The sequence below is a fragment of the Phaethon aethereus genome (assembly GCF_964289735.1).
Source record: "Phaethon aethereus genome assembly, chromosome: 14".
In the NCBI taxonomy this organism is placed as follows: domain Eukaryota; kingdom Metazoa; phylum Chordata; class Aves; order Phaethontiformes; family Phaethontidae; genus Phaethon; species Phaethon aethereus.
Genome location: NC_138590.1, coordinates 19,261,387 through 19,287,011, shown reverse-complemented (window position 1 = coordinate 19,287,011; position 25,625 = coordinate 19,261,387). Strand labels below are relative to the sequence as shown.

The 25,625-nt window shown below is 44.6% G+C and overlaps 1 protein-coding gene across 2 annotated transcripts in view; it reads left to right on the top strand.

Annotated features, from left to right (window-relative positions):
- The window catches only part of ACSL6 (acyl-CoA synthetase long chain family member 6), a gene marked incomplete at its 3' end in the record, with an annotated part of 29,005 nt that extends 6,404 nt beyond the window's left edge, over positions 1 to 22,601 (top strand). The window contains exons 7-20 of one of the 2 annotated variants that reach the window (XM_082006292.1): positions 443 to 475; positions 1,466 to 1,517; positions 6,576 to 6,649; positions 9,680 to 9,757; positions 11,953 to 12,087; positions 13,218 to 13,352; positions 15,034 to 15,129; positions 15,962 to 16,034; positions 17,459 to 17,547; positions 18,112 to 18,228; positions 18,478 to 18,621; positions 19,398 to 19,499; positions 20,160 to 20,231; positions 22,461 to 22,601. In XM_082006292.1, the coding sequence (XP_081862418.1) occupies positions 443 to 475; positions 1,466 to 1,517; positions 6,576 to 6,649; positions 9,680 to 9,757; positions 11,953 to 12,087; positions 13,218 to 13,352; positions 15,034 to 15,129; positions 15,962 to 16,034; positions 17,459 to 17,547; positions 18,112 to 18,228; positions 18,478 to 18,621; positions 19,398 to 19,499; positions 20,160 to 20,231; positions 22,461 to 22,601 (1,341 nt within the window). Of the gene's footprint in view, positions 1 to 442; positions 476 to 1,465; positions 1,518 to 6,575; positions 6,650 to 9,544; positions 9,623 to 9,679; positions 9,758 to 11,952; positions 12,088 to 13,217; positions 13,353 to 15,033; positions 15,130 to 15,961; positions 16,035 to 17,458; positions 17,548 to 18,111; positions 18,229 to 18,477; positions 18,622 to 19,397; positions 19,500 to 20,159; positions 20,232 to 22,460 lie in introns of both variants that reach the window. The other variant, XM_082006291.1, reaches the window with a different exon arrangement.
- Positions 22,602 to 25,625: the final 3,024 nt, after the last annotated feature.

The following is a 25,625-nucleotide window of genomic DNA, read 5'->3' as shown; positions in this document are numbered from 1 at the left end:
GGTGTCTGGAGAGCACAAGAGAGCAGCTCGTGGCTGTTCATAGTGATGCACGGCTCAGCGCAGTTGCCTCTTACGTGTTATTCCTTGTTGATAGGAGCCAACATTTCAATCCTTCCTGCTCAAACAAGATATCAACTGCTAACTAAGCCTGGAAAGGGGGGTTGCTGTTTGAGACACTGTCCTCCTACATGTAAGCCTACAGCCTTACACTTCTAAGAAACAGCCTGGATCCAGCTCAACCAACCCAAGCACTACTTGAAATCCAAGGATGGCACTGCAGTTAACGCAAGAAACTTTGGGTAGAAGAGATGACCTAAGTGTTAGCCACGATTTTTTCTGCTCCAGCTCACACTCTCCCTTAGTGGTTTGCGGATCACTAGCAAGTGTGTTACACCATGGGTATTAAAGTGGAAATCATTTTTCTTGCTTTAATCTCTTTCAGGACTGTGGCCGTGAGAGTCGACATGTGCCCGTGGTGAGTGTGGCATGCTGCTTTTCCCACCTACAATTGCAGATGACTGTGTTACTTTTATTTCAGTGACAAAAGAGGGAAGGGTTTGCTCGGGGCAGAAGGAAGCGTACATGCCCCATGACCCTCTGCGCGTGGGAGGCGGTGGGACGGGACCAGGGACTGTCGATACCATCCACTGGAGATGTGCAGTGTTTGCTTCATACCCTCCGTCTGGGACACTTAACTGAGATAGTTCATCCTTGCTGAATGCGTTAATGGGACAGTAATTAAATGCCACTGTTAAGCCACGCTAATTCCACTACCTTACCCACGCGGCACCGGGCGGGGGGAGAGGGGGGATGTGTTTGCACTCTTGGCTTTCTGGTGGGGTTTCTATAGCTCAGAAACACTACTTGGCAGTATTTCTCTGGGATATTTTTGGAAAACTGCATTGATGTTTTTCACTGGCTGCTCATACTCGTGCAAAACTTTCAAAAGCAGCTTCTGATTTTCATGCAGCTTATTTATTCATTGGTGGCCCAAAATAGCGTGCACATGCAGTGGTGCTGAGAATACAGAGACAGCACTGGAAATGAGAGCAATCAGCAGCTTCAGAAAGTCGTCCCCGGTTGTGGATAAGCATGTGTTTCCAGAATTTATCTGGAAATCAGTAAATTATGTCAAGTTTTCCCGCACACCTACAGGTATAGGTGGTGTCTTTGAAAATACTAACTGCAAGACACAAATATTCCATCAAAGTCTTCTTACACTAAAGTATGCCCTTAATGCAACTGGAGCAAAACATAAGGGAAGAATAGTCTGCATCAACTGAAGAAGCCTGATAAAAGAGTTTTATTGTGGTTTTTTATATTTGCCAAGGGGAGTGAAAATTTTTTATGGCAGACCTGAAATATAATTGGTTTGATCTTTAAGTTTATACAATGACAACAGCCTACCATTGACCCTTCTGCATTTGCTTGATGTGATTTTCTTGTTCTCCTTGTGTATTTCTAGCCTCCTCGACCAGAAGATCTATCAATTGTCTGTTTCACTAGTGGCACAACAGGTAAAAGAAGAGGCATTTTAATCTCAAAATGTTAGACTAGATTATCAATTATTAGCACCACCTCAATATGTGAAAACATGCTGTTATACTGATATGGCAATTTCTATGCATTTTTAATATTTAAGAATATATAAGTACATACGTTTCTGTAGATTGCAAATCTAATGTAATAATATATTTATTTTTCACTGGAATTCCCTGACATAATGCTTTGGCAGTACGATTTTGCAGTTGTCTGGAAACCTGCGCATGTTTCTGCTTCCCATTTTGCAGTGTAGTTGTGATGTGCTCGCTTGATTGGTATCTCTCTTCTGCAGGTCTTTTAAAAAAAAAAAAAAAAAAAGAAATGCAGGTCCACGGCTTTCCATTCTCTGTATCCTAAGCACACCAACATCCCAGCCCCACCAGCGCCCTCAGCATCTCCGTCTGCTCTGCAGCGTGCCCCAGCTTGCTCACGTGTTGCCCATCTCCTGGGGTTGGCCCTGGGGCACCACGTGCTGGGGCAGGCTGGGGGACGAGCCCGGGCAGCCCCCGCTGCCAGCACTTGCATGCCACTTTCTCTTGGCGAGGATAAGCAGCAGCATCTTCCTGCCTGTTCTTAGTAGATGCAGTGCTTTCTCCTCTCTCCAGAGCCTGGTTTTCATACGGCTTGCAGGAATCCCCTGCTCTTGAGAACTTGACCTCCGTAATGTCTACCAAAAAGCTACAGAGGCAGAGACAGCGCAGAGGCACAAGGCATGACTGCTTGGGAAACCGCTTTTATACTTACCTGCAGGGAAGGACCATGCTCCAGGGACCACTGGAGCAGCTCTTCCAGGTTCACCTGTGCTCTTAGGATTGCTTAACGCTTGGTCCTACCCCAAAGCATCCTCGATTTGGCCTCCACTCTTTTAGGCAAGCAGAAGGTGCCGTTTGACACCAAGTTGCCTTCCAAGAAGGGAGCTGCTTGTGCTGCTCAGCAGGCAGAGGGCAAAGCCTGCAGATTAGGCTGAGCAAGAGGGGACATCTTCATCTTCCACCTCCTGGAGAAGACTTGTACTGCAGATCAGGTAGGCAGCTGCTTTATCAACTCCAAATACAAACTCAAAAGGTATTAAAAGGCTTTGGGTTTTTCACCTTCATGCATCATTCTTAGTTTTGAGATCTGTGCACTTCAGAGTACCCAAGGCAGCGCACTGCGGGAAAGGAGCCTGTGACTTTGCTCTGTCTCAGCAGTGGGAATTCCTAAAAGGAAAAGATTGAGCCCAGTGCAGGATATGGACATCACAGCCGGGTACGCTGTAAGCTCTGGCTGTGCCAGTGCAAAGTGGCTGGGCACAAATGGGAATTGTAGGAAACCAAAGGAGCCGTGCCTATGGATATCGTGGAGCAGAGTTTATTTGTGTGGATTTTAAAGTGCAGAGCAGTTGTTTTTTCAAGTCACATTTTTGTTGATATTTTTATTTCTAAATAAGAAATTTTGAATAGAGAAGTGTTTTTTGATTTTCTTTTTTTATTTGCAAATGCAATGATGGGTCAGTTTCTCACTTCATGCTTTTCTTAGGAACATGCCTGAAGTTACAGAAATTGGACAACCAGAGCGCTCACTTGCTTTCTCCCCTCCAAAGCAGAGATTTCAAATTCTGCAAATCATCTGCAAACTAAACTCTCAGAGGGCAATGCTTTGTGAACCACCAGCCCATCCTCTGCTGCTGGAGGGCTTTGCACATCACCTTCTGGCTTTTCCAGGGGTTGCATTGACACTCTGGTCTGTTTTCCATGTTGTGTTTTGATGTAAAAGGCTTGGCTTTTTGTATAGCCCATGTTAGGATATTTTTAATGACCAGATTTAGAATTTTCTTCTGACGGGTATGTTCGCAAGTGCTTTTTCCATTCTGAAGGCCCTAAATATTTTTTTAGGGTGTGACATCAAACCTTTCTTATAGGGTTTGTAACCTGGAAATTGTAGAATTGGAAACAATTTTAACCGTTTATAAAAAAAATCTCAGAAGCAGACTTCAGTGTGTGCTTTTCTTTGATAGGATCAGATGTCCAAATGCCTCCACAGGCTGCAGGCAGAGACTGAGGTTGCTGAGCTCAGATGACAAGACCAACTTTCCTTGTTGTACCAAGAAATTATCAACACTTATAAATGGGCCAAGGCACACAGATGTCCCCAAGCCATCAGGATACAATTTTTCTTGCTGGCTACTCCAGAGAAGCAAACTGTCATTTCCTCAAGGATCCTCCTGTAACCAATTGGATAAAAATTGCTTCCCAGCGGTTTCTCACAGCCTGCCAGCGCACATCCCTGACTCCTGGAGGCTCCTGGGCGAAGGAAAGCACATATACCCCACAATGCTGACGGATCACACCACCGAGTTAGTGCTGGAGCTGCTACTTGAAAGACCCGTTTAGAGACATGGAAAAAGTTTTTCTGTTGCTTATGGGAACTGTCAAACCAGCTTGGCACTGAGATAAGGAGAAACTGCCATACCTGGGCTATTAACTGGCCGGATCACAGTGTACCCGTTTCCGTAATGGGACACTCACAAGATGTGTCTTTACAAGGAAATTCAAACTTGAGAGCAGTGTTATAGATCTGGCATTTTGTTTTGGTTTTTTTTTTCAAAAGAAAAGCAGTATCACTGCCTGGTTAACTCTTAAAACAGAAGAAATGAAGACGGTCAAAATTTACAGGACTCCCCCAGCCCTAAAAGCTCTAGGTCCCCCTTGGCAGCATGGTTTGTTCTGGATTCCTCCTGACGAAAGCTATCCTGGCTCTAACACTGCCGCTCTGCTTTGACACCGTTAACAGCGCAGCCTGTCCGGGATGCTGAACCTGCTGCGGGCAGGACCTGGGGGAAGGAGCCAAGACCTTCCCACTGCTTCCAGGCAGGCCATGGTGATTTGAGCAGAGGTACTGAAATGCAGACTGCATTAAAAAAAAAAGAAGTCAGAGGTGGAGTAAGTAAATGAGCCTGAGGTCTCAAAGCACCTGAGAAATCTCCCCAAAAAACCTGAAGAGCTGTGTCAAGGTGCAGGAGCCAGATCAGCCGCTGGTATAGCCACAGGGTGCTGTTTTGAATTTCCAAACCAGTCCTGAGCACGTCCTCTCCACCGGCGTGTGACCTGCAGGCTGCCGACGCGGAGAAACTTGTGCAACGCTGTGGGCGTACAGCTACTTGTAGAATTGCAGGAGCTGAGGATTTGGCTAGACACAACCGAAATAACACGAGCAAGTTCTGGGTCGTTGGCATGCTTTTACACCTGACGTTGGTTCGTGGCGTTTTCTTGAGGTCTGGATCCACGTGTGCAGCCAGCTGTGAAAGTAAGTGGCTCCAAACAAAACCTGCCTGGCTGAGCTGGTGCCCACAAGCCAGTGTGTACACCATGTTAGGCGAGGAGCAGTTGTTGTTGGCAAAGATGTCAGTCCTAGCTTCACCTCTGAGCTTCGGAGCAGGACAAACTTGAGACCAAAGTAGCTCCTGTGCACTGTGTTCATCTGCAAGTATTTGGGACTGAATTACTCAGAGGCACCTGGGACACCAAATACGGATTTTCAGTAAAATACATTGTGTTCAAAATGTCCTGCTTTAGCGCAATAAATGCGTGCAATAACGACTACTTTCGTTTGGGCCTTTATTTCATTATTTGAGAGGCTGGGTAGAAGCGACGTCGGCGAAGCCGGCGGGGCACAGGGCTCGGCACTGTGGCTCCTGGAGCGCGGCCTCAGCCGGGCTGTGCCCGCACCGAAGGGCTGCCAGCGGCGCAGCCTGCAAACTGCTCTGAAACTAAGAGGATTAAGCATATTTTCCTGTGCTGAAACTTGATTCACAAAACACCATCGCCCCTTCCTAATCGGAGGAAGCCAGAATGAAATTCTGGCTGATTTACAATTTTATGAGCCTGTTGCATCCGTCTTTGACCGTAACAGCACTGCAAAGCTGCCGGGGGCATCCCGGTGCCCGCCGTGCCGGGGCCACGCAGGGTACCTGCAGGTGAAGCTCCTCTGATTTGCGTCTGCCCGGCGTGGCAGGCGTGGTGCGGCAGTGGTGTGATCGAATTAAAACAATCTGCTTAAAAACACGCTGAAGAGAGAGGCTGGCTCTGTAATCTTTATTCAAGCTGAGCTACACCTTCTTTACGGAAATAAACCCCTTGAGGGTGATGAAAAGGGACAGTGCCTTGGCAGGAGGACACGCAGAGCCCTGCGTGCCGGTGCTGCAGGCAGGGTGTTTTGGATGGGACCCTGGGCTCTGGGTGCTGTGCCCGGAGGTTTCAGCCTGCTGTTCAGAGAACCCCGCACTTCAGTGTACGAACAGATATGAAATCCAAAAGATGTATCGTGGTGCGAAGGGGGATTCTCAGCTCAGAAGAGAAAAGAGGGTGAAAAAGCAAATACTGGCAGCGCAGGGCTGCCCGGGCGGGCAGCGGAACGCCGCAGGCGCAGCGCCTGGCTCTGGGGTGGCATGTTGAGGCTTTGCCAGCCGCCTGTCCCTACATCCAGGACACCTCTGCTCTGCTGCTGACACTGTTAATGACTTCCCTTAATTGCAGTCTCGCAGGGTCTTTTTGTAGCCTAATTTTTACCGTGTGTTACCTGTTTTCTGCATTGTTCAGGTTACCCAGTGCACTGGCTAAGTAAGAGCTTAACAGCCTTTTAAATGGGGTTTGTTGGTGTTCAAGATCATTCTTAGTCAAAATCTGTATGAAATAAATCCTACCTGGAGAGGCTGGGAACAGCCAGCCATGCTCATCAAGTGGCTCCATCTGAGGGCTCTTATAAATGGCAGTTGGGCGATTTCTGGTGGAAACTGTTGTTCAGAGTCTCCAATAGAAATATTCATGTTATACCGTGTTTAAACAGTATCATTTTTTTAAATCTTCAGGATTGTAATAAGTGGTTTTGGTGCATGTTACTGCACAGGAATGACTGTGAAAATTACTAAGTTTTAAAATCTAAAAAGGGAACTGACTATTTTAACCTTTCCTGGTTAGATTTTTTTTTTTTTTTTTTAAGCTTTTGGAAATTACCTACTGGCTCATCTTTTAAAGTCACTCTTTGTTTCTTTTCAGGAAACCCCAAAGGTGCTATGCTGACTCATGGGAACGTGGTTGCTGATTTTTCAGGCTTTTTGAAAGTGACGGAGGTGAATACCCTGATTTAGAAAATGTTGCCATGTGCAGAGCGTGTGGGTTAAGCTGTGGCCCTGCGCAGGCTGGAAATGTGTTCCTGCAGATAAGAGGTGAAATTTCTCTTACTCAGAGGGCCAAATCTATGGAAATGGGAGCAAGTCTGAGCTTACAGCACTGGAGGGCATTAAATCCCGTTTCCAGCACTGGCTCCGTGGCTCTGTAGGGCTCAAAGTGCTTCTGAAGAGCAATGTTGGCTCCTGTAAATCAATTAACTCCTTTCAAAGAATTAGGAAAGCAAACAAGCCCTGTACAGTTGCAGCTGGTGCTTGAAAAAGAGTGCAGGTGTCCACTTCTAAGGATGCCCACACAATGTCCTCAATTATTTGAAAGCTTTCTGCATATGAAGTGTATATGAGAACATGTACATTTTTGCAAGAACGGCTAATTTAATTGATATTAAAGTATATCTCGGTTTCCATTATACATATTTTTTAAAAAGCATAGCACTGGCCAAGTACACGTATAACATGTTTCATGTAATGTGTAAACTTGTGTTTAGAAACAGTATAGGAAGCAGAATTGCTTTAGCACAACATAATAAGGATTTTATGCAGCTTGTACCTAACCAATATAAAGAATCCATTTTTTTGGTAATAAACAGGGAATTCTATAAAGCAGCGATGTACGCATGGGATGGACAATTTGTTACCTTATACCCCTTGCTGGTCTTATCGTTGGTGCTGAAAATACTGCAGTCTTATTACTTTAATCCTTGCCCTTTCTGAGATTTCCACAGCACTGTTGTAAAGAAACTTGGACAGTGAGAAATCCCACTGAACTCACACGTTCAAGTATTTGCAGGGCTGAAACTCCAGTAATTTGCAGTACGAGACGTCAATACAGCAGTTTGTATTGATGAGCCCTCGGAACTTCCGCTGGCTGCAGAGGCGGCGGGATGCACAAACGCAAGCTGATGCGTAGGTACGTCTGAGCTTCAAAGGGCAGGAACGTTTATTTTGGAAGGGAACTGATTTAGAGGAAGCTGAGGGAACATGGTATCTTCCAGGACTGGCCTACAGAAAAGGATTTAGCTTTCACTGGTGGCAATGGGACCTTTTGCTTAATCCCAAAGGTATCTGACTGAGGCATAAGTCTGGTGTAAGTGGACGTAAATTCAATAGCTTCAGCCACCAGAGTATTGTTGGCGAGCGTAGAAGTGCCCGTAGCCAATCCACACGATTAGGGCAATGTCTAACCGCAGTGATGAAACGGAGCAAAGCACCAAATACTTGATAGTAGTATCAATTAAGAAAATAAAAACACCCGACGCTGAGAAGTACCGTAGGTTTGCTGTTTACATACTCTTGTGCCAGTTTTGCTTAGTTCGGTGATTTTTATAAATGGAACATTTTTTGAAGTGAACCTAGAGCTTTATTATAAGGTTGTCCTCAAATGCCAAGAAGCTGTTTTTATTTTTGCGTTTAGCTGGACAACTGTGCCAACTGTGGAATATTATTCAATGTCATCATTTTGGTCTTATTTAAAACCATATCATTTATTGTCTGGGCACTTAAAGCAGATTGGAAAAAAAAAAAAGCAGCCTAGCTAGTGATGCTAATGGTTCTACATTACTGTGCTTGCAGAAAATAAGGCCAATTTGAAATAATGTATAAATAGAACTGCAGGCCCTAATGGCTTAATTCAGACTGACACATAAAATAATATGAAACGGGATGCTGAAAACAGCCACGTGGTCAATCATGTTTGACTTCACTAGCTAATGGTTGGGAGGGCATACCCAAATCTGACTTGCCCAGATTTAACTTCCCCGAGGAAGAAACTCCTCTGCCTCCATCCACCGCCGTGTCCCAGGTCACGGACTATCGATTCTGTCACAGCCGCAGAGACGCAAAGTGGGTATAAACTGCTAATACTGTGAGCTAATAGATTTTATACCCATTTTCCACTAGCCACTGGCCTTGGCGCAAGTTATTGGGGAATCGAGCTTTCAGTTTTTCTAACCCATAATGTTGTGGCAAGCCTTACCCTTGGAAATGCAGGTAGAAAGACTACTTTTCTTCTGGGGCATGGATCAGGTAAGGCTCTCGGGGCCTTTGTTTATTCCAGCCTGCGAGACAGAATTAAAACCTTGGCAGAATGAAGACTTTGGTTGATTTTACTTTTTCACATAATTTGTCCAGCCTTCTTTTTCCCCACTGCACCTATCAGTGGGGCAGTGGTAATGCCCTTAAAAACCACATTTTAATCACTTAAAATTATGAGAAACACTAACAGAAATCATTAATTTTTGAAGCTGAAAAAAAAAAAAAAATCACTGATTTTCCCAACATGTTCTGATTCAAATCAATAACGAACCTAAGGAAAAGAAAAAATCTATAGCTTTGACTCTAGTAACACCGTGGCTCTCTGACGGGCTCTGCGCAACGCGGAAAATGATGCGCCTGTGGAGCCGCGCCGATCCCCAGGAGGCTCCTGTGCGTTTGCAGCAGGACCCTGCGGGTCCGCACACAGCGGAGGGTGCGAGTCGGGGCCTCGGCACCTCTTGGTAGAAAGTAGTGAATAAAAATCGGGTTCTCTGTCAGGGTGAGCCGCCGTTTCCAGCGCGAGCTGTGTGGATACGATACGCCTTCTGCTGTGGAGAGACCTCTCTGTTGCCCTCTGTGTACATCTCCGTACAGCTAACTACAGCTCTTTACTCCTCCTGCTAACTGAGCTTCACCGGCGCTGTGGCTTACCGCTTCACTTCGTACGCTGCTCCTTTCCTCTCTCGATAATCTTTACCCTTTTGCTCCTCTGGTGCCATTTTTCTTTTTATTGTTTTATGACTTTCTTGTTGTCTTCCTGTCAGTGTTTCTTTCCTTTCTGTCTCCCATGCCCTTCACTTGCAGAAAGTGATCTTTCCGAGACAGGACGATGTGCTCATCTCCTTCCTGCCTCTGGCTCACATGTTTGAAAGAGTTATACAGGTAAGAAACCTGCCTGAACTGACGAGGCCTCGTGGGGCTCCTTGTGTTTTCTTCCAGAGTCAGTGGTCTCCTACTTGTGAGGATGTACACATTTCCTATTTGCCTTTAGCACACATGTTTGAGAGAATGGTACAGGTAAGGTCCTAGTGTCAGTGGAAACCATCTTTTTCCACGCCAAAAAAAATATAAAATGAATAAAATGCTAAATAACCGGCAATATCTTGTAGCACTAAAAAAGCTTGTACTCCAGAAGTGCCAGATGCATAACCCCAGGGCCCGGCCTCTGGTCTCAGTGACACGGCCAGGAGTCCAGAGCGATTCCAGGAGAGTTTCCCAAGCTCTCCAGCTTGCACCGGTGGCTCCGAGATTGGAAAAAGGCTCTTCGCCAACAAGCAGAAACCGCACAATTTTGGGCATGGCTTTTCAAAGCACTCTAGGGTCAGTTATCACAGGAGTAAAAATAATTCCGTGCCATTTTCTACGTCAGCTAAAATCCTTTTAATGCCTTAATAACCAGATCTGCAAAAAAACTTGCAGACACTTAAAAAGAGACAACTAAGATCACGGTGTGACGCACGTGATCCTCCTGGCAGGGCAGCAAACGGTGGGCTCGACTGGACGCCAGCGTCCCCTGGAAATAATGGCAAATAGAAGGCAAAAACCTACAAACTGGAAGTGAAAGTCCGTGAAAGATTTGGGGAATTACGGCCCAGCCTATTTACTTGTAACTCTAGTTTTAAAAGGCAAGTTGTTCCGTATGGCACCACTATTCAGGCAATCTGCTTTGCCAGCAAACAAGAATATAATTATTAAAAAGTCATCTGATGGGGGGGAAAAAAATGCAAAACATTTGTAATAAGCTCATTTCACAGGATGCTGCCGTATTGAAAGGGGCAGGCCTCCAAAGAATGGTCAGGTTTATCCTCTCTGCTAAAAAAGCTCATTAATAGAAAGATTTTTTTAAAATGGCTAAAAAATAATTTTAAAAATTATTCTGAACAGCAAGTGCTGTCTCAGCTTCCCTAGTTTTAGCCAACATTATCAGCTGCTGGAACTTACAGTTAAAATTATACAGATGCATTCTTTAAAGCTAAAAATTTCTAGTAGGTATTTGTAATTCCCAATGAGCACATTGATTATATTTGCCTTGGTTTTTAATTCACGTGCACGTGCAGCGTCAGGCACAGATTTGGCAGTGTGGTATTTGTTAAACCCACATCATCACAGGTTTAAAATCCCGGTGGTTTCGGTCGATGGAGACAGCCTGAGACTGGCTGACAACGCAGGGAGAGCGCTCTGGTTAGCGTTACAGAGTTTTAGGAGTAGCACAAAAAGACTTCGGCGTCTCTTAAGAAATTTTTAGTACACTGAAGGGAGACGATATGCTCAGTTTACCCCTCGGAGAGCTCAGAAAAATGGGTGCACTGCTCCGGGCTCAGGAAGGCTGGGCTCAGCCGCCGGCGTGGCGGGTGCTTTGCTGAGGATGCCTCCTCCCGCGCTCTAAAAGCGGGGTAGGGATGCTGGTCTCCGAACGCTCTCCAGCAGGAGCATGAGCGATAAATGCCAGTTTTACCAAGCCTTTACCAAGTTTTACCAGTCCTCTGCGGTGGAACTGCCTACCAGGGCTGCTGCTTCAGCTGCCCGTTGGCTCGCCGCAGGCAGCCTGCCCTGCCCTGCCCGCACACCCAGCGCTATTCGGATCGGATTCAACTGGCCTGTGTTCTTTCCATGCACGAAACTTCTGGATCTGTAGTTGCCAGACAAGTAAAGCACCTTTTATGAAGTGGGCTTCTGTTTCTGGGATACAGGATCAGGCACTGTATTGCTAACTTAGTCTATATCGTCGTTTTTAAACGAAACTAAAGTATTAACATCTAAAAATCGGCTGCCGCTCAGTATGTTTTACAATATTTCTTAATATGCATAATTTCTTTATCGACGATGGGTCCTCATGCTGTAAGCTGCTATGGTAGGTCTGGGCTCTGGAGGAGAAGTTCAGATCCAGAACCTGACCATGACTCAGGCTTCTCCATCCCCGTACGCAGGGGATTAAGGGAAATCCCTTCTAAAAGCTTTGGTTCCTTCTTCTTCCAAAAACAGTGGCAAATTCGGTGGACGCCTAATTGCCAGTTCTGATAAGTGCCCAGAACTATCTGTATCTTTCTATTCAGTGCAAAATTTATGGTTACATTTACATATATCTCTAAAGCCCCACTTTCGCCTTACTGGGAGTAGCATTTCAGGACAGGCACCTCTGCGCTCGGGAGGGATGCTGTGCCGCAGGACCGCAAAGCAAAGAGCTTACACGTGTTCCTGTTCCTTCCCGTCAGTCTGTCGTATACTGCCACGGAGGGCGAATTGGGTTCTTTCAAGGAGATATTCGTCTCTTATCTGAAGATATGAAAGCGTTGCGTCCAACCATCTTCCCCGTCGTGCCGCGGCTGTTAAACAGGATGTATGACAAGGTGAGTTTAATTTTACTTTTTTTGTAATAATAAAGTTTATGTCCCCTTAGTACATACGTGAAAGCATCCCTTAGTCATGGTGATTTCCTGAGCAGATTATATGGTTTCTGCCTTACTACAAACGCGTTCTTATCCTGTGTAACTGATACAGCTGCTCCGATCTGTATGTCTCTAGTAGGTCGATTTACAGACTGCAGACATGGTTATTGCGTGTTAATATGAAATCCCTCTGCATTAGCCTCTTGCTCTGTTCTCACCGAGGTTACTAGTGACATTTCCAGAGACGAGGGCTTTTTTTCATCAGAGAAACACCAGTCAAACCTGGATGCAGTAGGACTTTTTGTGCCCTTCAACCAGTTTTGGAACTTGAATCTCTTTTTCTGGTGGCAATGACAGCTCAAAATCAGGAACTGCAAAAAGACTACGAGGGTTTAGGCAGTGTAAATGTGAGGTTGGCTTTTGGATCTAGAAATCTGTAAAACTAAGAGATGGTCTTGAAGGTATTTCAGACAGACATGTCTGGTCATCATGTTAAATCTGTTTGACCAGCTGGGAATACTTATTCCTCAGAAGACTTATCCTCTAAAGATGAGTTTAAGCACAAGCTACTGATTTCATTTTTCCCCAAGGTCAGGACTGCTGGATCAGGGGTTCTGGTGCCTCATTAGAGGGATGGGCACTGGGGGGTTCTCATTTGTAGGGATGTAGTTCATCCCGGTGTCTGATTAAGCTTAGGTAAACGCAGCCCCCATCACGTCACCAGCCAGCGCTGTTACCTGCTCTAGCTGCCACGTAGTCAAGTTGCTCATTCCTAGTTGCTCAGATTTCATGATTCCACTGAATCCTATCGTAGAAATCTTATAGAAATAGCAGTCAAGTAAATCTAGTCAAAGTCTACACTGTCATCCTCTCTCTTTTTTCTCCCAAAGGAACAACATGTACAGTAGCAAATGGAGTGACGCAAACCACTCCTCTTTTTCTTCTTTTTTTCCCCCAACAAAAAAGCCATAGTGTAGTCTTATTTAACTGTACTGCTAATGTAACGATACCCTACCTGTAATCGTAAGAACAGCTGTTGATGTTTTCCCTCTCTCGGGTGCCGTGCTGCCTGCCACCCCGCACTCCTGCAGATCTTCAGCCAGGCAGACACGTCTCTCAAGCGCTGGATTCTGGAATTTGCTGCGAAACGGAAAAAGGCTGAAGTTCGAAACGGGATCATTAGGAATGACAGCTTGTGGGATAAACTTTTCTTTAACAAAATACAGGTAAGGAATTTAAGAGGTGAGTCTAAAGTCAAAGAAGTGTCATTTCTTCCAGCAATGGCTGGTTTTCCTTAAAGTCAGCGTGATCCGCTTGCCTGATGATGAACTGCGGGCAATTGCTACTCACTGGTCAGCAGCAGACTGAAAACTTGAATAGACAAAGGAAAGGGAGCACAGTTTGTTGTTTGTTGTTAACTTTTGCGTTAACTTTTTCTACATTTATTTTTATTTATGTATTTATTTTTAAACACCATGCATAAGATCCCATAATTTTACTTCCATTAGGGATAGTTTTCCAGAGGGGAAGGGAGAAATGCAGGAGGCCTCCTGCCCGGCACCCGGGCTGCTGTCGGGGCAGCTTGTGCCTGCTGCTTGTGGCTGCTTCGTTATTTGGGTGCTCTGCCTTGCGGGGACCGGGCACCCGCCGCGGGCTCTGCCTGTGCTCCGCGGATAAATGGTTTCTCCTCGCTCAAGCCCAGCAGCAGGCGGGGGAGAGGATTGCATTAAATCCACTCCTGTGTCCTCCCAGCAGGGGTGAAACTCAGGAAGGTGGTCATGAAAAGAGGAGTATGATCAAAGAGATGTTGCTCCCAAGTCTTCTGCAAGTTCTCCACAGACATGATTGGATTTAGGGTCGGGTTTCAATTGGGCGTATTCAAAACTGGCTTTTTTCCTAGGAAAACAAGAATAAGTATGTAAAGAAAAATGCACAAGTAAATCACGACTTAACAGCAGGGGAAAGAAATCAGAATGCCCTGCTGTGTGCCACACATCTCCTCAGGAAAAAAAAAGATTAAATTGGCTTTAAACCAGGTTTTCCAGGCGCTGTACTACTCCAGGAGGCTCGGATTTCTTAATTTTTTTAATTGGATAACTTATCTGGAGACATGCCACTCTTTATTTTTAACTAAAGAAACTGACTGTACTTCTCATCTGCGGATTAGTTGTCCTCAGTGTGCAAAGCTAGCAGAGTTCACACGATGCCGACGGGAGCGCAGACATGAGGCAAGACGGGCTGCATATTGATTCAGGATCTGGCGAGACTGGCAGACTCAATCAGGAGTTGTTTTCTTTTGTCCTGGGATTTCTTTTTACTTTTGGAATAAGAAAAAGGAAATGAAGAAGGGCCAAAAAGAAGTAAAGCGTGACCCAGGGATTGCTGTAATACCCTCCAGAAATACGTGAAGGTCATCTGCCTTAAAAAAGGGACTGCCTTATCTTAGGTGGCTTGGGAGCCAATTCATTAAAAACGACGAGGTGCAAATAAGCAAAGAAAACCAGAGGAGGGAAGAGTCTGGTTTTTACCCAACAGCTGCCGGGAGCCAGATGTGCTCCCGCGGGCCAGGGCTGCCTCCCCGCAGGTCTGCAGCCTGCCCGGGCGCCCGGCGCTGAGCGGCTCCTCCTCCGAGAGACGTGGGGCTCCGGCCCCCGTACGGCGCGTGGCTTTTTCTTGGGGCACTGTTTCTGCCCGCGAGGGATAGAGCTATTGCTGTTACGATCTAGCTGGCTTTTTATCCCTAAGGAAAGATTCTGAGCCAGTTCGTATTTCCACAGCACGGCTGCGTCTATTCCAGAGAGCGCGTTTTGCGTGAGTTCTGTGTACGCCAGACTCGCGGACGCTGCTGGTTTTGCCATCTGTAACGATCTGCGATGCTTTCTTTTGTTTTCTCCTGGTATCGAACAGGCGAGTCTCGGCGGGTGCGTTCGCATGATAGTAACAGGCGCTGCCCCCGCGTCTCCGACCGTCCTGGGCTTCCTCCGTGCGGCCCTCGGATGCCAGGTGGGCTCGCGCGGCTCTTCGGAGGCGTTCCTTTACTGATAGCCAGGAAACGCGCTGCATTTAAGAAAGGGGGTGGCTTAGGGCCTCAGAGCTGCGTTTAGGACAACCTTAGCAGGGGCTGCAGGGCTTGGGGCAGACACAGCGTCCTGGTGTCCCTGGAGCTCTGCTCCCGCAGCCACGGGGCTGGAACGGGAGCGACCGGTGGTCCTGGGAAGCGAAGGTCCAGGCGCTGCGGGCAGCTGCCAAAAAAAAAAGCGTAGACTCATCCCACCCGCCTCTCCGCACTTAACTGAGTGTGTGCGATTAAATGTGCTTGTGCGCGTGCTAGGAACTTAGTTATACGAGGTTTATTCTGCGTATTAATGGAGAAAGATAACCTTCAGGTGGCAATTTAACCCACTTAAGATGTCCACTGCGTTATATCTCTTTGACTAGGAAGCCCAGGGCAACCAAAAGCCTCATGCAAGAGCCTAAAATTCGGTGAAAAAAAATGAAAAGGTGTATTTTCAAAATGTCCCACAAAAATACATTCCCCCCCGCTAATAAATTCCTCTTGTGAAGTAGCACGCTTCTTGACCCAAAAGCTACTTGCTGAACTTGTCTTCTCTCTGTTTTCAGCTCGACGGTAGAGTGCCGTGGTAATTCATAGTCATCTAAATTAAATTTTGTGTACAGTAGGAGCCAGGGAACGTGTCCCTGTGTTAAATGCGTGCCCGGGCATGGCAGCTGGCAGGATTAGCTCACAGGACAGTGCAACAGAAGGCAATTCTTACAATTTTATTCTGTAATAGTGCAATATATACTGCTTTAAAGAGACTTGTTTCTTTGTCAGGTTTATGAAGGTTATGGCCAAACAGAATGCACAGCTGGATGCACCTTTACCACCCCAGGTGACTGGACGTCAGGTAACGATTTTCTTCTGCCATTTCCAGAAAGAAATGAAATGCACATTTCTTTAGAAAATTCTGGACTGGAATATCACAGGGTGTTACGCAACATTCACCACCGTGTGAATACTCTTCAGCAAATATAATGTTCTTGAAAGTATCACTAGTCCAGAATAAATTACACAGGGATCAGATGATGGGCACGCTCACCTGGGGAGATTCGGAATTGTTCCTTGAGCTGTTATTTGTGATACTCTCACGTGTGCACTCCCGGCCCTGTGTGTCCTCTCCAGAGCACTGGAGGTGAATTTAGAAGAATGTTTGTTATAATGAAATGCTGGAACAAAGAAAAGATTAATACATGCATGTATTAGTGAGTAAACTCAGGCTTTGAACACATATCCACGACTACTCAATACTTCACGTATTTCAGGCTTTCAAAACTTTTGAATCTTGACAAAATCAGATAAAAATTAGCACTGCGCAAGATTCTGATAATAAATACAAGTACCGTGGCGCAATTTCTTCTCAATAAAATTCATCAGTATTTATAAAAACGTTTTGAAATGGGTACCATACTCATTCAGATGAACGCTAGCAGGAAACCTGGACATTGGATATTAATGGGTCTGGCCAGTTAAACATTTCCTTCTTTCCAACCCAGCTTTTCCGTGGCTGGAGAAGAGCGCGTGCTTTCTTCTCCCAGCACAACTGGCCGTCCTTTTGGTTTTCTTCAGCCCCCAACCATCGCCTTGCAGATACCGGTGCGTCCTGGGGCTCGCTGCGTGCCGGCCCCCTGCCCGTGCCGTGGCCAGCGCTGGCCGGAGCGCGGCTCGCGTGCCCTCGCCGCACCCTCACCCTCGGCGCGCTTTGATCTGGCTCCTGTGCAAAACGAGACCTCGGCCCGCGAGAGCTGCAGCGCGCGCCACGCTGCGACGCAGAGTTGTGACTCCTCTTTCCGGCCCGTTTTTCCCAGTGGCTGTTTGCGGGGAAAACAGGCCTGTTCGGAACACGGTAGCTCCAGCAGGGCTTGTCGGCGACAGCAGTCGCTGCCCTCGCTTCACCTTTGGAGAAACTGGAGGGGTGGGGGGAAAGGTGCTCGGCATCAGTTGGTATTCCCGGGTGATGAAAACAGCTGGAGTCCAGAGCTTTGTGTGCTTTTCCAGTGAGTTAAGCTAAGAAAAGGGTTTAGCCTCTCGCAGGGAAGGGAGACATGGTCTGTATTCCAACGTATTTGAAAACAGGGTTTATATATCTCCAAATAGGAGGTTTGTGTATTTAGTCTTCCTAGTGCAAAACCTGGAATGAGGAAATTATTTCTGCACACAGACACGGCCCCTGCAAGAACGTCCAGTGCACCTACAACAACGCAAGCAACTAGTAATAAAATGCTAATTGTTCTTTGTAGGAAAGATGACAAGTGACTTAACTTTGATTTCCAGGTCATGTAGGAGCCCCTTTGCCCTGTAACTTAATCAGATTGAAGGATGTGGAAGAGCTGAATTATTTTGCTTCCAAAGGAGAAGGAGAGGTAGCAAATCACATTTTTATATCAAATTCTCACTAGCTGACACTGTATTAAGTAGTTATGTAGTTCTAGAAGCATTTTACCTTTGTAAGGTGCATGGTCGCTGCTGCGTTACGTATTACAATCAGGAAAGGAAAACGCAGTTCAGCAAGAGAGCAGCAAAGCATTAATTAAAAAGGGGCTGTGGCAGTACTTCCAGCCAACGCCATGCCCGATTACTTTAAAAGCTGAGACTGAAATAATTAGTTCAGCTAAGAAGAGCTGAACTGCTGTGATTTCTACATTGCTGATATTTCTATATTGCACAGAAGTTAAACTTACTGAAATAACCTTTTTTAACTGCAAGCTGAATGCAAGCCAACTTCAAACAAATCAGTTTTGCATTCCCTATTTCATAAAAAAAAAAGCCCATAGTTAATTTTATAAGACAATATATTTTAGTTTCACGGAGCACAGTCGTTAAGACAACCTTTAATATATCTTGATTTTAGTGAATTACTGTTTAGCTTGTTAGTATTTACAGCAGAATAATAAAATAATTTATCAGCAACTCTGTCTGTTTTGCAGATATGTGTGAAAGGCCCAAATGTTTTCAAAGGTTATCTGAAAGATGAAGAGAAGACAACTGAAGCGCTGGACCAGGAGGGCTGGCTTCACACTGGAGACATTGGGAAATGGCTACCTGTGCGTGCTGATCAGATGCTTAGTTCTTGTGTCAGTTGTAGTATCCCATGTAGATTTTCAAGTCCTGAACTTAAATTTCCAAGCAGATCTATCTTTACAAAGGCCTGAGTTTATATTTTGCAGATTAAGCTCGCTATGTCAGTAAAGCATTTTCTGGCAATTTAAAGAGCTCTGGTAAAAGCAGCCTGCTTACTGAGTCTCTGTGGTTCAATAACTTCTCTGGGAACTCTCATTTCTTTCTCTTAACAGAACGGGACTCTTAAAATTATTGATCGGAAAAAGCATATATTTAAACTTGCTCAGGGAGAATATATTGCACCAGAGAAGATAGAGAATATCTATATCCGCAGTGACCCTGTTGCCCAGATCTATGTCCATGGAGACAGTCTGCAGGTAAAAACTAAGTTTTCAGAAAACATTACTTTATTCTTGTAAATAGAGGACAGAGAGCTGGGCATGAACGGGGGGAAGGCGTGAGTGGATCACGCCACGTTTTTGCCCTGATGTCTCCCTCCTGTTCTGGGGCTGGCCAGCAGCAACGCGGGAGCTGAGCTGCTGCTGAGACCCAAAGCAGCTTGGAGGACGTTGTGGCCAAAGATCAAGCCTTTAAATTTGCTTTAGCATCGCCCTTTGGGTCTCTAACACTCTCCTCTGCCATGTTACCTGCAGTAAACCAGATGAAGGCATAGCCACGCTGCTCCACAACCACTGCCGAGCCATTTTGACCAATCTTGTCCCGTTTATTCGCATATTTATATGACCGTGTACAGCTTCTGAAACCATTGCAATTCATCCCTCTACATTCGTTGGTCACAAGGATGAGGCTTCCCTTGGCATTGGAGTTTGTGTGACATAAGCTATGTTCGGCTCTGACTTATGCCTATGAAAAATTTAAGTGGTTTAATTAACGTCCAAACGGAACACAAACCCAACTGAAGGTGTTCGAGTTGTTGGCAAATGCAGGAACAGCCAGAGAGAACCATTTTATCTGAGGAAAAGGCAGAGGCATGAAAATATACTTCACTATGACATGTTAGCAAATTACTGACATAATTAAGCAAGAAGCGACAAACAGATAGCAAATTCAGCCAGCTGGTGGATTCACTTCAGTGTAAGCCCTAAATGTCGTTCGGCCTTTGCCTGCAACTCTCCTCCTCCTTCACCTACAGGCCTTTCTGGTGGGAATCGTGGTGCCTGATTCCGAAGTCATGCCAAGTTGGGCAAAGAAAAGAGGGTTTGATGGAACATATGCCGAACTCTGCAAAAATAAGGTTTGTCTTCGTACCTATCTGCAGATATGTTTTCACTGTAGCATAATCTAGTTAGAGCAGGCGTCTATTATGAATGATCTCAGTGACAAGAATTACTTCCTCACTGAAAATTAAGCAGGGCTGCCCTGGATACAGTGATGTGTGCTGACTGAGGGTCCAGACCTCTGCACGCTCTTGCATGCGGGGACCAAGGGTCTGTCTTGCAGAGGACGACAGTACGGCACTAGGACAGGTTGTGTTTGTTGAGATGTCTTAAATTTAAGGATTCTAGCCCTACTTATACACGGTCTCTAATACTGAGTAACTGAGTTGCATCACATCAATGAACACTGATGCCAGTGAGTCATCCCGCTGGTGTCTGTGGGAAATAATTCCGCATCTAAGTCTGGTAAATGGTTGAAGGATTGCAAATTTAAGTATCTATGTCATAGACCTTTGAAAATAGAATCTTACTTTCCATACTGAGGAAAGAGTTAACATCACCGCACTGAAGTTTAATTTTTGTACGTTTCTGTAATGGAGTATTTGCTAATTATGTATTAACTATCAATAAGGCACTTGAACTTTACTCAGAAACATGTTTTCTTGATGAGCAATGACATAAATTGCATGTAAGGTTGACTCTGGTATTTCATGAGCAATTTATGTGTTTTAACGCAGGGCCTGCAGCAAGCGATAATGGAAGACATGGTACGGTTAGGTAAGGAGAGTGGACTTCATTCCTTCGAGCAGGTAAAATGAAACAATTAATACATTATTCAGTGTGGTCAGACAGGCAATTTGTCCATTTGTATTGAATGGGGATTTGTCAGCATTTATTACGTTACTACCTCTCCTGGTTGCAGCTGCACACCATGTTTTCTGAGAGCGCGCTTTATTGCTCGCAAGTTGTATTTGTTCCTTTGAAAAATATACATGCTGTGATTCTGCCTTCCACTCATGCTTGAAATCTGAATTAAATTCAGTGAAAGTTTTGGGTGCAGAGGCAAAAATCTAATCCAGGGACATGGATAACCTCTAGTCTGACAACCAGGGGTCAAGATACTGTAGGACTCTGATGCTTCTGCCACTGAAAGCACTGCTAAGAAACTGGGTCACTAATTACCATTCTTATAACTGACCTAGGAAATGCTGCTGGTTTATTTATTTTCAGCCTGTGCACTAATTCTTTGCTGATGCTTGTGTAAATATTTCTGCAACAGAGCTACAAACACTTCAGAAGGAGATCTGAAATCAACCATGGATTACACAGCATTAAAAACACCGTAAAAAAAAATCCACCACATTTTAAGATGTCAAATACTTATTTCTGTTAAAATAATGAACATCTTAATCATGACATATAATTATCAAGGGCCTTTTTGCTTTTGTTTAGACTGTTTCTGCGTGGTAATTCTAATGAGTAATTCACCATATCTGAGTGCAGCAGAAGCACCATTAAACATAAACTTGTTATTCTTCGTTTCTCACTTACATATGCAAATGAAATGACAGTGAAAAGAAATGAATTTAAAAATGAAATTCAGTATAAAGTTTGTTTGTAATGCACGTAATTGTCTGTGCTAATAAGTCTAGTTTGCTCTTGCCATAGTCTTCACAGTATGATATATCCTTGAGTAATCCAGTCTACCAGCAGTTTGCAATTAATAAACTATAAAGTAGTGAGGAAAGCCTCGCCCTCTTTCTAAAAGTTAAGAAGTGTTTCACATTTCAAAACCAAAGGGCTTCAAAATTAACACTTCTGTTGCAATACGTAATCTTAAAAGCGAACTCTGAGCCAGGTATTAGGGCTGGTGCTCTTATGGGATGGGATCCCCTTCATACAGAAGAGCCACTTTTTGTCACCCCCGTCCTTGTCTGCAGTGCCAGGGGCCTGAGCTTGGACCTCGGGCTTGAAAACGGGAGCTCTGGCTTCTATAACCAACGGCTTCCAGGGCGCAGGCTCTGAAAGCCAGCGCAGCAAGCCAGGGAAGCATTAACAGCACCAACGCTGATTTTGTGAAGGACGTCACTGGGGGAGGAACTGGACCGCAGTGCTTACAGGGGAAAAATGAATCACATACCTAATGTGAATTTAAAAAATGATTCTCAGTCTATATTCCTGCAACTGCCAGTCTAACAAAATACAAACCAATCTGGTTTGGGGAATCACGAAAGCAGCAGATGGCCGGGGAATTTTGCCTTAAATCAGCGGACTATGACCAGTCACACGGCAGTTTTCTGCTTTCCCCCGCACCAGCACTCCCGTGAATGCACTGGAAGGAAAAGCTCGCTCCCATCTGCGCTGCCAGGCTCCCTGCTGTGCTCAGAGACACCGCCGCTAACAAGGGCAGCCTTGTAAAATCCTGTTTGCCTAGGATGGATGATTTTATATCATTTTAATTAGCTAGTAAAACACCATCAATTCTTCTTTAAAGATGATCATCATGTGCATTCTTTGTGCCTGCAAACTTCAGGATAATTTTGCAAGACCGAATTCATGCTGCTTACTTTCTTTGCAGTTCGGTTAAGATGATGTTTCCTAGCATGACACCCTGCCCTCCCTCCCTTCCCCTCTCCCCCACAGCCTTTCAACCGTGTGACACCGCGGTTCCAGTATCACACATGGCGACACTGTCCCTTGCACGCTGCCTCGCTCTGCTTCAGCCTTGGTTTTGCAGGGAAAAGAGGTGTACGTGCTCGTTCTCCCAGAGAGCTCCCTTCTGTGCTGGCAGGCTGGCGGGTCAGCGCGGACACGGGAAAAGAAGCAGGAGAGCAGGGAGAGGTGAGGGGTGGTGGAGGGATTTGGTGTCACCTTGGAAAACTTGGGCACGTGAGGATAATCCCGGGGACCCGGTGGAAGGGTCCCCTCAGCTCCAGGCACAGCCAGAGGTAACCACAGCAAGGCTGGTGTGAGAAGATTTGTTTATTCAGTGTGATGCCCATAATTTTGGCTGTAAATATATCCCTTTTTTATTTTAGGTCAAAGCCATTTACATTCACTCTGATATGTTCTCAGTACAAAACGGTTTGTTGACACCAACGTTAAAGGCTAAGAGACCAGAACTAAGAGATTACTTCAAAAAACAAATAGAAGAGCTATATTCAAGCATCTCCATCTGAAACCACGGGAAGAATGTTCTGAATAATGGACTTCGTAGCAATATTAGGATAATACTCAAAAGTACAGAGCCAGAAGGACACAGCTGTGAAATGGATAAGCATCTGAATGTTACACTTGAGCCTTGCATTATTCTAGGATTTCACCACTAACCATAATTTTCCTTCTTTTTTCCATCAGGTGTTATACAGTTCATTTTTCGCTCTATCTACACAGTAGGGTACTACTAAGGATTATGCTAAATTGCCACAAAAGATACAGAAATTTCAATCTATGACCAAGTAAATTACGGAAACTTACCTTATTAATAACCACAAACATTTCTAATTAAAATAGGGAAAATTTCAGGTATGTCTGTTGATATTTGACTGTACATAACCTAATACATTAGAAACTAAAATTGTGGATAATTCAATAATGTGGTCTACCTCAAACAATCAGTGGTTGATGGTGAAAGCCTGTTTTCCCTGATCTGGAACTTCAAGCTGGATATTGGTTTATATAGTAAGTGATAGTTTTTCTATTTTCCAGGACATAACTTACATTGATTTGATTTAATCGTGAATGACCTAACTAACAACCGGAATAGAAATAGGAATGACTCTCCTGCTATGTGGACTTGATAGACCTAGTAGTATATTACATCTAAGAGGTTAATATTACCTTGAAATTACAAGAATGGGTTAGGAAGCGATAGGATAGAATTCCCTCTATTTCCTCTTCATCCGAACTCCATTTATACATGGCATGCTGGTTTTGCATTAGGGCCTCCTTCAGCACAGTACACTCAAGGACATCTGAACTACTCAAACTGAGAAGGTTGCAAAAGCATCTCTGGCTCTGTGGCGGCTTTCTGCGGGAGTTCACGTTAACGCCTGTGCTCCTGGTCCCTAAGTTATTACTTTCCATGCTGCTAATACTGCGTAGTCCAGTGGGACTAACTCCCTTTCAGAAACAGTGCTAAAGAAATGGAGCAGAAGGTATAAGCTGCGATTCTGAATGGGGCTTAGCAAAACAAATTGGTTGGGGAGAAAGGCCAGCCTGAGATGGAGCAGCGCAGCGCAGGGCATCCTTCGGCTGGCTGTGGAAGAGGAGGAAATACTGCTCCCAAAGGCCCATGGGGACGAGTGAAAGGCTGTGTTAGCCATCGCTGCTGTGAGGTGTCATGGTGTGGCAAAACATCAGATGTGGTGGCAGGAAGGCCTGCTAAGAAAACATCGCTGCGTTCAGATGTCTGGAAGCCTTGGCTTCCGCTGGCATCGCTTCCAGTGGCCTCTCTGGCGTAAAGAGCGAGCCGTCCGGATGAAAGCTTGGAGTTCACAACCAGCTGCAGCCATTAGAAAGGGGCCAAGTCCCATGTGGAACGGGAACAGACTCCAGAGCTCTCTCCTGATACAAGGCATGATACAAAACAGTGAGAAAACCGTAACAGCAAGTCGCTTGAATACTTGGGTTTGTCGATAGTTTCCTTCTGCTAAACAGGGTCCTAAATATATCTCTGTATTTTAATATCTGCTGTTTGTTGCACCAGTGCATACTAGCATGGAGCTGTGCCTGTTAAATCTTCTTTGCTAGGACAGTGAAAGCACACTTATTTTCTCTCTTAAACTGGAATCCACTGTAAACTTTTGAAGCTAAAAGTTTAAATTTTTAATCTAAATGATCTCTTATTTTCCTTCTGAAATTCTATTGCATGCTTCAAAATGAAATAAATTGAATTAATGACTTAGTGTTACACGAAGACTGATTTATTGCAGTAACTTCAGAACAAAATGATACAAAGGAAACTGTATCAGCTAACATAATCACTCATATAAAGAGCATAGCGATGTTCTTTATTTCACATGATTCCTCATTCGATTCCAGTGCAATGACTCATATCAGTCCGAAGCAAATAAGAAATACCGCTGCTGTGATCTGATGGTACTGTACATTCATTTTTCACCAATGTACACAGCAACAGCATCCCTGGGGAATTTGTGTCTGCCACGTCTACAGAGGATAGGAATTACTGTATAAAATCTGGCTCTTTAGATCAAGTCATAAAGGATTTTCATCTCTGCGGAGTCTAGTTCATCTCCTTTTTGTATCAGCCAAAAGACAGTCATTACATACGCATGCTTCAAAGCAACGAAAAATTAGATTCAGTACAATTTCCTGTCTGTTTTAATGTGACAGACTTTTAAAATAAAGTAAAAAAAAACCTAGTCATCTAAGTGAGTACAGAAAAGCTATTTTCAACTGGCCTTGTTCTACCACATGAATTTAATTTACTTTTCTCCTATGATGATTTCAGTTTACCAGACTTTCCTAGACAACTAAACTCAGACTTTGTAGAAGTATAGAAGATCCCAATATGAGTTTATTTATGGCTTAGATGGCTGCTATTTTTACGTATATTATGCTGAATAATATATCTGTATTCTTCTTTTGGTATTTGATGCAAAATGTCAGATGCACTAGAGACAAAGATAGGAACACCAAAAGAATAAGAAAGAAAAAATATGGACTTGGCCACACTAGGGTGATGGAAAATTTGGGAGAAATTATGTTGTCACACCAGAAGTGTGAATACTTTCAGAACTTGTGAAACGCTGCATATATAAACTAAAAGCTCTCTTTAAGACTTTTTTGTGTAATCAGATTTTCCTCTGCAGGTGACTCTTTTTGGCCATTATCAAAACAACCTTGTAAGAGATTAAAACTTGGAAAGAATACACATGTAACGCATGTGCTAGGCACAAACATGATTCTCTTTAAATTCCAGGAATATTTGTTTTACATTGAGCTTTCTCAAACTGAAATACTTCTTGTGACCACCAAGGAAAAATCCCCAGGGCTGTCCAATAACCAGGTGGGGGTTTTTTCCTGAAGGTAAATAATCACAAAATTAATTTCTAATGTTCATCTTATTAAGAGTTGAGCAAGTGCCGTTGCGTAAGTGGCAATGCAAGTTACCCTTCCCCATAAAGGGCCCTATTCTTGATGGCTTCAGGATGACTGGTTTTAATCACTGTCATCTGGGG